The following is a 12,022-nucleotide window of genomic DNA, read 5'->3' as shown; positions in this document are numbered from 1 at the left end:
ATTGGTTCTCAGAGCTCCTGGAACCAGCAAGCTCACCAAGTCACTGCCCCTCAAAGATTCCTCAGGCCTACGGAGAAAAGTCAAAACTCTTTGGCTGGCCCTGCAATCCCCCTCCCTCCACCATTATCCAGCCTAAACCTCCTTCCAAGTTCATCTAACCCCCCACACAAACTGCACTGAGATTCTAGTTACCATCCCCAATTACCTTCTGCACATGAGACTTTGCTCATGGCTTCCAATTGGCCTAAAATTCTTTGTTTTTATTCTTGACTCAGAAAAACCCCAGGGCCCAGTGCATCAATCATCTGCTCTGCGGAGCCTTCCGCCAGTAAGAACCAGTCCTTTCCCTGAGCTCCCTGTCTGGGTCCATTTAGGACATGTGTATCATGCCTGCACTCCCAGCCTGAGTGGGCTGGGCACTGAAGGGCAGAGTCCCTGCCAGGCTCCCGTGGTGGTGGCCAGCACAGGGCCTGGCACCTGACAGGTAACTAAGCCATGTTTACTGAGTTGACGAAAGTAGCTACACCCTCCTTTTGTTCTCACTTTTTAAAGCTGTTCATTCATATAATCCTATGTGACAGTGGTCTCGGATCAAATTACAACAGAATAATCTCACAGCAATAGAGCTGGAAGCTTGCTTATTCCTTGCCTAGAGCACTCGTTTCTCCCAAAGCCCAGGCTTCTGGGGAGCGGGGGTGCAGGGGAGGGAAGAGGAGACCTAAGCCTCTCGCACCAACACTTCCTCCCAGTCCCCTAGAGCAGTGTCATCAGAGGAACCGTCCGTGGCTGCACAAGGGGAAGTCATGAATAGCAAGAGAGATCTGTCATTCTATGGGGCCTGGGACCCAGGGACCCTAGAGTAGGAATCTGGGTTTTCTAGAAATATGACATTTAATTGAATCTGGAGATAAGACGAGGTTATAAGCTCAGGGCAGCTTAGCCCTGAAGGGAACAACCAACTCCATCATTTCATGGCTGGGGGACACTGAGGCCTAGGGAAGGACAGCAACTAGCCCAAGGTCACACGGAGAGAAAGAGCCAGGGCCAGGGCTGGAACTGCGACATCTAACCTCTTGTGTTTCTCCTGCTAACCTACACTCCCCCTACACTAGCTGTGATTACTTGAGGGCTAGTGAAATGGTATAGTAGTGTTCTTTTCTTTATGGATCACTGGTAAACCACAGTTGGACAATGACAGGTTTAAAAAAAAAAAGGTGTGAAACATTCCACTATTTTTTTTTTTTTAATACAGAATGTTTTACAAATGTGTGTGTCATCCTTACTCAGGGGCCATGCTAATCTTCTCTGGGTTATTCCAGTGTTAGTACATATATGTGCTGCTGAAGCAAGCACTGAAATGTTCCATTTTTTCTTGATGTTTATTTACTGAGAGAGAGAGAGAGAGAGAGAGATCACAAGCAAGGGACAGGCACAGAGAGAGAGGGAGAGAGAATCCCAAGCAGAGTCTGGGCTGTCAGTACAGAGTCCGATGTGGGGCTCAATCTCACAAACCATGAGATCATGACGTGAGCCAAGACCAAGAGTCAGAGGTTTAACCGACTGAGCCACCCAGGCACCCCTGAAATTTTTAGTTAAAAATATATATAAATATGTAACATGGAAAATTCAGTTAATTCAATACTATTCATTATCTACTTTCTCTGGGCTGAACATTGACCTGGGTACTTGGGGGTAAATAGAGAACGAAGGCCCCTGTCTAGTAGGCCACCTGGGAATCCCTTTCTCTGCCCTGCTCGTGGCTTCGAGGTGACTGGCCAAACCACAAGCTTGATCAGGGAGCCTCCTGCCGCTTGCTACTGTCATCCTGACTGCAGAGGCAAATTCTGAGCATTAAACACACTCCTTAAATGTGCCAAGCATGAAATGCAGTGATAAAAACATATTCCACAAGTGAAAGGGGCTCTTCTAGTACTTGATTTCTCTGTTAACTCATTCCATGACACATGTTTCCTACTACCCTAACACAACCAGCTGGATAGAATGGTGGAATTGGCTTTTGCAGACTTCATTACAGTGCCAACCAGGTAGCACTACCTTGTAGGGCTGGGGCAAGGTTCTCCAGAAGATTGTATCTGGTTTGAAACAGCGTCCAATTATATGGTGCTGTTTCTCCCCTAGCCAGGATTCACGGGTCCAGGAATCAAGGGTAGAAATGGCAGTGACACCCCTTACTATTACCGCTGGTGACCCACTGGCAAAACTTTTTCTTCCTGTTCCTGTGACCCTGTGCTCCTCTGGCCTAGAGGCCTTAGTTCCAAAGGGAGGAATGCTTCCACCAGGAGACACAATAATGATGTCATTGGACTGGAAGTTAAGTCTGCCCCCCGGCCACTCTGGGCTCCTCATGCCACTGAATCAATAAGTGGAGAAGGAGTTTCTGTACTGGCTGGGGTGACTGATGTTGATTAGCAGGGGGGAACTGGACTACTGCCCCACAGAGGAGGTAAGGAAGCGTTTGTCTGCAATACAGAGATTACTTAGGGCCTTCTTACTGTTACCACGTCCTGTGATTGAAGTCAATGGAAAACTACAACAACCCAATCCAAGCAAGGCCGCTAACGGTCCAGACCCTTCAGGAATGAAGGTTTGAGTCATCCAACCAGGCAGAGAATCATGCCCAACTAGGTGCTTGCTAAAGGCAGAGGGAATACAGAAGGGGGAGTGGAAGAAGGTAGTTATAAATACCAGCTACAACCATGTGACCAGTTAGAGAAACAAGAACTAAAATTGTCACGAGTGTTTCCTCCTTATTTTGCTTTGAACGTGCATGTGTTAAGCAAATATCTTTGGTTTTTTTCCCTCTCTTATTCTCTTACAGTGTAACATAAGAGGTATTGATTTTATATTGTCATATTTTAAGTATTGTTATTTTTATACCATAGTACTTAACTTGTGGGATGTCAAGGATGGAATCACTCAAAGACTTTAGCTCCTCTTCTAGGAGGTTGTACATGGAATAATTAGTTGTATCATGTTAGGCAGAATTATGACCTTGTTACTATCTTTATAAGGAGAGAAGTACTACTTAAGGAGAGGTGTATGGAGTTGCAAAGAGTAGACTGTGATAGTTAATTTTATGTGTCAACTTGACAGGGCAACGGGGTGCCCACATATTTGGTTAAACATTTTCCTGGGTATGTATGTAAGGATGTTTCTATATGACAGTAACATTTGAATTAGTAAACTTGAGTAAAACAGATTGCCTTCCCTAATTTGGGTGGGCCCCATCCAATCAGTTGAAGTTCTAAATGGAACAAAAAAAACCCTGACCCTCCCAGGAACAGGAGGGAATTTCCTGTGTCGAGCTGGGTAATTGATTTTTCTCCTGCCTGCAGACTCAAACTCAAACGTGGGCTCTTCCTGATGGGTCTTGAGCCTGCCGGCCTTCAGACTGAAACTATACCATCAGCTCTGCTGGTTCTCCAGGCCTTTGGACCCAGGCTGGAACCACATTGCCAGCCCTCCTGGACTTCCAGCGGGACTTGTCAGCCTCCGTAATTGTGTGAGCCGATTCCTCGTAATAAATCTCTTCCTATATGAATATACATCCTATTGATGCTGTCGCTCTAGAAAACCCTAACCAACACACACACACACACACACACACACACACACACACACACACACACCCCTGCAAGGGCAGTGTTATTCCAGTGTCATTGACATCAAAGGAAACAGGAAGTGGTAGCTATAAGAAGTCTGCACCTGTCCCTCCCCACCAGGTGGTAAAGTTTGCTGCCCCTGTACCTGCGATGACTGTCCCCTTTAGTGCCTACTCACATCAGGGTCCAGCTCATCCAGCTCATTTTCCAGGGTCCTGAGTTCTTCCTCTGTTAGGGCTCTGAGGATTTCATCTTCATCCAGGTCACGGTATTTCTCTAGTTCTCTTCTGTATGACATTGTAAGAGAATGTGTGCTTGTCTTCTGAGTTTCTGAGATCTATGACCTGTCAGAAAGAGAAAAATCTTAGGAAGATCATTCTTGGATTTTCTCTCTCAGACCAAATCAATGCTTGTCATTTATACGGTGGCTGGGCATGTTCTATGAATCATCAGGATGATAACTAGTAGAGTGGAATGCTGCACTAAGTTGGATTAATTCTCCAATAAAACTGTGCAAGGTAAAAACCCTGATGGCATGTGAATGAATAAATTGTAACTGTTTGCATTGGCCCGGCCATTAATTCCGAATAAATAGGTGATTGGAAATGGCTTATGAGTGCCTGAAAACTCAACTCTTCTTCAAGCAGCTCAAATACTTTCTGTACAACCCCCCACCCTTCACCTCACACCCTGATGGAAAACATGAATGCTGGAAGCTCTGCCAAAGCTGATTGTGTAAGGGAAGGGGTATCAACTCAACACCTGCTGCATGCGGGTCCTTCACCTGTAACATCTCAATCGATCCTCACAAAAAGCAGCCAGCAATAACAGTTAACTTTTACTGCCATATCCAAGCCCTACATTAAGCACTTTGCAAGGATTTTTTTTTCTTTTTAAAAATTTTTTATTTTAGAGAGAGAGCGAGTGGGGGAGAAGGGCAGTGGAGGGGAGAGAGAGGTGAAGAGAGGAGGGGAGAAAGAGAGAATCTGAAGCATTAAGCCTGACATGGGGCTCGATCCCCAGACCCTGAGATCATGATCTGAGCTGAAATCAGGAGTCGGAGGCTCAACCAACTGAGTCACCCAGGTGCCCCAAGAATTTTCTTTTTTGTTTTTTTAATTTTTTTTAACGTTTATTTATTTTTGAGACAGAGAGAGACAGAGCATCAACGGGGGAGGGTCAGAGAGAGGGAGACACAGAATCTGAAACAGGCTCCAGGCTCTGAGCTGTCAGCACAGAGCCTGACACGGGGCTCGAACTCACGGACCGTGAGATCATGACCTGAGCCGAAGTCGGCCGCCCAACCGACTGAGCCACCCAGGCGCCCCAGAATTTTCTAATTTAACCTCTGAGGTTAGGTATCTGCTGTTCTCCCCGTTTTACAGATGAGGACATACAGCTCAGAGAGGTTGAGTGACTCGCACAAATCACACTACCAGGAAGTGCCAGAACCACCATTTGTATCTTGATATGCCTTAAGCCCTCTGTCCTCCCTCTTGGCTAAAACTGATAACAGGACAAGCCTAGCTCCCATATCACCTCCTCTGTGAAGCCTCAGTGTCCCCTCACTGAGCAAAGCTCATCATGGCCCTAGCGCTGGGTCTGTACCTCTCCATTCAGCTCACATCCATCTTCCGTGGCTTCCCCAGGGGCAGGGTCTCAGTTTGCTGCATCCCCCTCTCTCCCCAAGGCCCAAGTCAGGGCCACACAAACAACAGAATGTTTTGTTTTGTTTTATTGAAATGAACCCGATTCCAGTTCTACCTGCCTTTGTTTACCCCATCAGACAGCCCTAAGGAGACCCTAGGCTCTTCTCCTCTTGGAAAATGTCAGCTTGCTGCAGAAGGTGCTAGCATCTCTGTGTTCAAGCCTGTTCTCACCTGTCCTACGTAAGCTGAGCCGTTAACCCTCTTTTCTGAAGCTGATGGGCTAAAAAGTGAGGCAGGAGCTCGGGGCTTCCTTAGACTCTGCAGAATGGAATATACTACTGTGTCCAGGATTGGTGTTATGGGTTGAATCGTGTGCTCCCCAGTTCATATGTTGAAGTTCTAGCCCCCAGTACGTCCATACGCCAGCACCACACTGCAAGGAAGAATGTGATGTGACTTGGAAATAGAGTCCTTGCAGATATAATTAGTTAAGTTCACATGAGGTCATACTAGAGAAGCGTGAGCTCCCGATGCATCATGACTGGTGTCCTTATGAAAAGTGGAAATTTGGATGGACACACACGCAGGAAGAACACCATGTGAAAGTGAAGAGAGAGATCAGGGCGATGCTTCCAATGAACCAAGGAACGCCAAAGGCTGCCAGAGAACCACCAGAAGAGGAGGGAGAGGTCTGCAATGGACCCTCACAGCCTTGGAAGGAACCAACCATGCTGACACCTGGATCTTGGATTTTTAGCCTCCAGAAATTTGAGACAACAAATTTGTGTTGTTTAGGCCACTCAGTTTGTGGGATTTTGTTACAGTAGCCCCAGCAAACAAATACAACCAGTATCTCCTTTGTCACAGCAGTTTTTGTTTTTAGACCCCTACGCAAACACACACACACACACACACACACACACGCACACGCACACGCACACGCACATACAGCATGGCTCATCCATGAAATGACTGATGGGATTTCCCAGGGTAGAGAGAAATGAAAGCCAGGAAAAGACAACCAATGAACCAATCGAAAGCTGGAATAGTTGTTAACTAAGAACAATTCGTGTACTTAAATGAAAATCAAAGTTCGCTAAGCTGACAGATAAAGCCTCCATTTCAGAAAGGAGAGATGTGTTATTAATGTAAGTTTGTACACATGTGAGCATATTTGTAGGAGAAATATGACAGCTGGCCTGATAAGAAAGGACTTGATTTCCAAATACAGAAAACCCCAATGCCATCCTTTCCTCTAAGAATGGATTGGATTAGCCTGATGTCTTCCTTTGCCCAGACCCCAATGCAATGTTCAGACCATAAATGGGTCCCCCTTGATTCATTTCTATTTACTTCCAAAGAAAGCACAAGCAGCTGACAATGCTCTGGTATAGATGGAAAAAAAAAAAAAACCTTCGTGAATGTTCTCAGAGAATAACCTAATTTGGCTTTTCTTGAGTGGAGCCAGGAGAGGATCTATGGCTGAAAGGGACCCTAGTGAAGGGTTCAGAGGCTTCCAGAACTAACTCACAGAGACACCTTTGAACTAGCTGCAAAACACGTTTTTTTTTGGCTCTCAAACAGATTTTGTGTCATACAAAGTTCCACAGGATTTGAGACCACAGGATTTCTCAGAAATTTTGGTATGCTTCCACACATTGGGTGTCTCCAGGAGAAACAGGTTATAAGCAGAATTTTCCTGGTCTTTGACCATGAAACCATGTGTCTGAGGAACTGCTCCTGGGATTGGGATCCCATGAAACAAAGTTTGGGTAACAGCCCTAGCCTCACCTCTGGGCCACTCAGACTCACACAAGAAGGGACTTGGGGACAGGATGAGCTGGGACAAGTTTGGGACCCTGGGAGCTTCCCAGTTTGCCAGCTGACCCATTTCCTAGATGATATGCACTATAATCCTTAGAAAAAAGTCATGGATGGAGCCTGGAGAAGGGATGAGTCAGGACAAGGGAGAGTAGGAAAAGGAGCCATGAAGGAGCCAGAAGAGAGAAGTAGGTGGCGACGGGTTGGGTGGCAGGCCACCTCCAGAGATGCCACCCTGCAGGGTGCAATCATTAACTTTCCTGAAGGAGCCTCCCTCTTAGTGCACACAGGGAAGGGAAGTTGATGTTCCACTTGCACACTCCAAGGTGCTGTTGAATTCAACATCCTTTTTCAGAGGACTTAAAGGCCCTTTCTAACGTCAAGTGTCCTGTGAATATTACGGGGTGATGAGGCATTACATGAAATAAGCTGAGAGGAACAGAGGACTCCTAAGGTAAACCATGCAGCTGTCAGCTTCAAGCCACACTCACCTACTTGGCTCCCAGAAATGGCTTCTTCAAAGCAAGATTCTCCTCCTAATGTCAGTGATGTGGGGAGCTGGAGGTGGGGAAGGGCAGGGTAAGAGGGAGCGGAAAACCACGTTCACAGAGCCCACTGTAAGCTCCGCTTTAAAATACGGCTGGAAGAGATGGTATTTCTAGCTGTTAATAAAAGGCCTCCATTTCCTAATAAAAGAGATATTACTGATGGACAAAGGGCTGAGATTCATAAGACTCTGGTTGCAGTCCTAGTTGTGGCGCTAAATCCCCAGGTGACCCTTGCTGAGTTCCTTCCTCCCTTCCTCTGGGTCTCTGTTTGCTCATCTGTAAAATGAGCATAAGCGGACTGCAGACTGGGAAATTCTGCTGGTAACCTGTCCCTCTTGGAGACATCCAAACACTGGATCAGATGGGCGGTCTTTAAACTGTGTTCAGGGAGAGCTCAGGCTCCTCCAGGGCCCCTGCCGGGGGTTAAGTAGGAAAGGCTAAGTGAGGGGGCTCACCCTGGTTTTGCCTGATTTATTTGGGGCTCCATATCAGACTTCCCTTAAAGAAGGGATTCGGCTGCTAAAATAAAAAGTTGACCATCACTCTGTACAGTGAGAGGGTAACCGTACTCGTTCACTCCACAGGGTGTGAGGATTAAGCGGACACAAGCAGAGAAGGTGCAAAGTCTGGGACTGCTGTGTGGTCAATGCAGGCTCAGCATACTAGTCATTATTATGAGGCTGCTGCTGTCCCTGCCGCTCCTGCCGGGGTCACCTTCCCATCCCCCTCCTCCTCCCCCATGCACTGTCATCAGACTGTAACTCCCCTAAGATAATGACATACGTCTTATTTGTCTTAATGTCCCGATTGCCTAGCCCTGTGCCCGGCAAGTGTGCTAGTAGAGAATGAGCCCATCTGGGTTTGGGTCTAGTGCCCTTGGGCCTTTGGGCAAGTCCCTTCTCTTCTTGGATCCTTTGTTTTCCCATCTTTAAAACGGAAAGATGGGACCAGGTCTCAGAGGACTGGGAACCCAAGAGGGGAGGGGCCGGCAGGAAGGGGGGTGATGAAGCCCCCAGAATGGCCCACCTGAAGCACCTCTGTTACCTGCTTTATAAATTGAATCCTCAGGAAGAGTCAGTGAGAAAAATAAAAGGGCAGCTCAATAAACTTAAAACACATTGAAAAACTTGATTCTTCCAAATCTAGTGTACATAGTACTCTGGCAGCACATCTGGCCACCCTGCTTCTCAACGGCAGAAGCCTTAAACCACTGCTCCACATGAAAAAATAGACTTTACAAGCTGTGCCAGGAAATACAACTAAGCAGGTTGGAGAGTAGAAAAATAGTGGGTCAAGGGCTGAGGCCATCCATCAGGAAGCGTCAGAAATGAAAGCTCTGAGGCGGGGAAGTTCCTGGAGTACCAAATGCACTTTTAAATCTTTCATGGGAAGTGGGTCCAGTCACTTCTGCTAATGGCTTTTCCAGCATCCGTCCCCGTGGGAAAACTCTGGAAAGAGGCGCTGGAGCAGGATCTTGATTTATGGACTGCACTTCCCTGAGGTCAGGAGGGCGGGGCCTCAAGTTCAGAGGAATATTTTCCAGTTATACCGTCTTCTTGTTCCAGCCACAGTGAACATCTTGATGATGGGTGAAGAAAGGGTGATTTACAAAGTTGAGTCTTCACACCCCATCTTTTCATGTCCTTCTCTTTTGGAAGACACTTTGATCAAAGAGATTTTAAGCCACTATCCCTCATCACTGAAGCCTGCACCTCTCTCTCCCCTTGGCCTCAGGGACACAAGCACCTGAGAGGTCCCCTGTTCCTCTTGAGAGAGCTGATTCCACTGCCCTCCTTCATGAGGCACTCTGGGGCAGCCATGCTTTATATCATGTGACACCTCACCTCAGCTGATTGGACAAAGTGGGTGCCTGTCTCAAGGGCAACAAACTGATTGGCTAGTCAATGACCCATGAGGTGGGTTGGAACAAAAAAGAAGAAGATGAGTTGGGTGAATGAGCTTTTATTTCCTGTCATTTGTATTAATTCCTGGCATTGTCTTAACAAAGTACCACAAACTGGCTTAAATAACAGAAATGTTTATCTCCCTGTTCTGAAGGCTAAAAATTCAAAATCTAGGTGTTGGCAGGGATGGCTCCTTCTGAAGGCTCTGTGGGAGTATCCATTCCATGTCTCTCCCCTAGCTCTGGGAGCCACAGGCATTCCTAGCCTTGAGGACGGTCTCCCTGTTCTGTACATGTCTGTGTCCACATGTTCCCTTGATATGAGAACACCAATCATATTGGATTCGGACCTGCCCTCATGTCCTTATGTCAACTTGATCATCAGCAAAGACCCTATTTCCAAATAATGTCCTATTCACAGGTGTGAGTTTTGGGAGGATACAATCCAAGCCGCAACAGCACTCAACTGGGACATAAGGAGAAAGTGAGGCAGGTGGCAGGGGAAGCTGCGGGTGAGGAGAGGACACCACCATGAGCACATGGAAGCTGAGGCCATGAGGGAAGAGACATTTGGGGAGTAAGAGTCCTCAGAGGAGGGTGAATTCACAGGGCTGAGAGAGAGGTGGAGAACGCCGTGTCCCCGAAAGTGCCCGGCTCCCTCAGGCCTGGATTGCTGTAGCTCATGCTGGATTCCCATGAGACCCCCGCCCCCGCCCCCTGATCCTCCCACAATCCTTTGGAGGACCACCCTCTCTCCCACACACTCCCCTCACTGCACTCAGGAGTCTTGAATGAACCCTTCTTCTTGTAGTTCCACAAGAGCAAGAGCTCAGACTCTACTCTCAGTTTCCCTCCTTCCTTTCTGCCCCTGCTTCTCAGTCTCCCTGATGAGGCCTTCTCCTCGGCCCACCCATCCCGGGGGTTCTGCCTTCTTCTCACGTCTCATGCTTCCCCTGGGGCTTCTCATCTTTTCCTGTGTGGGGTCGGTTACCAGCGATAAGCTGATGACTCTCAGCCAGTCTCTGCAGCCCAGGCTCCTGCCAGGCACTTCTGGAGTCCCCCTGCCTCACCACCACCACCCTCTCCTCCCCTGGGGGACCGCACCTGCACCTGTGCAGCCTGTCAGTCACCCAGGCCAGCCGGTGGGGGGCCAGCCTGCACACTCCCTTCCCACTCCCCTCACTCTGGGAAGTCCCCATGCCTGCTGGCCTCTCCCTTTTCCTCTCTTATTTTTTTTTTTTAATTTTTTTTTCAACGTTTATTTATTTTTGGGACAGAGAGAGACAGAGCATGAACGGGGGAGGGGCAGAGAGAGAGGGAGACACAGAATCGGAAACAGGCTCCAGGCTCTGAGCCATCAGCCCAGAGCCTGACGCGGGGCTCGAACTCACGGACCGCGAGATCGTGACCTGGCTGAAGTTGGACGCTTAACCGACTGCGCCACCCAGGCGCCCCTCCTCTCTTATTTTTTACACATTACATTTTTTTTTGAAATTGTGATAAAATGCACATAACATAAAACGTGTTAACCGTAAATAGGTTACCATTTTAACCTATTTTAAGTAAACAGTTAAGCACAGCCACACTGTGCACCATCACCACCGTCCAGCTCCAGAACACGCGCATCTTCCCGAACTGAAACTGTCCCCATTAAGCACAAACTCCTCATTCTGCCCTCCGGTCCACCCCAGGCCCTGGCAGCCGCCACCCTATTTCTGAGGAATGTGACTACTCCAGGTACTTCACCCAATTGGAGTCATACTCTAGTTGTCCTTTGTGACTAGAAGCCTACCTCTCTCACATCCTGTCTGTCCCCTCTCTCCCTTCCTATGGGGCTTGCCTTTTTTAAATCTATGCTATCACCACGGCCCCCCAAGCCTGTCTCCCTGCCTCAGTTCCCCTACTTTCCCGTCCACACCCCACTCAGCCTCTAAATGATCTTTATGAAAAGCAGATGTGATGCTGCTCCCGAGCTGAAAGCCACCTTCAGTAGCCCCCATTATGATGACAGATAGCAAACTCTGGCCTGGAGTTCGAGGCCATGGGAGAGCTGGTGGCCTGTGGGCCTCCTCCGCTTTTGATCCAGCCCAGGCCTTCCCTTTCTGGCTCTGCCAGACCACTCACCCCAGGCACCCCTGACATTTCAGGCCTCCGGGATGTCCTCTCAGCCTGGAGTAGCCTCTCCCGGCCTCCACGCTCTTGGAAGCCCTGCTAAGTCCTAGAGGCACAGCCTCTTCAGAGAGCAAAGCATCCCCTCCCTCATTACTAGAGTAGCTGGCCTCTCCCTGCACTGAGGAAGCAGTGCCGCCCTGCCTAGCAGGGGAAGTCTGTGCTCCCACACCCCTCAACTCCCCCCCCCCACCCCCTGCTGGCCGGGACCTGGATGGGGGGAGGAGCACTCTCTGACCAGCTCTGCATCTCAGCATGCAGCTGTGACCCGGCTCAGGGTGAGGGTGCCATCAGTGCAGGTCAGTCAGG

The 12,022-nt window shown here is 48.4% G+C and overlaps 1 protein-coding gene and 1 non-coding gene across 5 annotated transcripts in view; both read right to left on the bottom strand.

The window, feature by feature from the left end:
- Positions 1-12,022, bottom strand: part of TMOD1 (tropomodulin 1) — an 85,641-nt gene that overhangs the window by 60,514 nt on the left and 13,105 nt on the right. For all 4 annotated transcript variants that reach the window (XM_047066585.1, XM_047066596.1, XM_047066593.1 and 1 more), the window contains exon 2: positions 3,802-3,967. In XM_047066585.1, coding sequence (XP_046922541.1) covers positions 3,802-3,921 — 120 coding nt within the window. In that variant the 5' untranslated portion in view covers positions 3,922-3,967. The remainder of the gene's footprint in view (positions 1-3,801; positions 3,968-12,022) is intronic.
- Positions 1,243-1,353, bottom strand: LOC124505255 (U6 spliceosomal RNA). The gene has a single exon (XR_006960594.1). It is a non-coding gene; the product is annotated as a U6 spliceosomal RNA (small nuclear RNA).

Source organism: Lynx rufus, unplaced genomic scaffold (genome assembly GCF_022079265.1).
Source record: "Lynx rufus isolate CCGP_SWC_20201006 ecotype Redwood Valley unplaced genomic scaffold, mLynRuf1.p SCAF_10, whole genome shotgun sequence".
NCBI classification, from domain to species: Eukaryota; Metazoa; Chordata; class Mammalia; order Carnivora; family Felidae; genus Lynx; species Lynx rufus.
The sequence above is the reverse complement of the archived record's forward strand: the minus strand, read 5'-3'. Positions and strand labels throughout refer to the sequence as shown.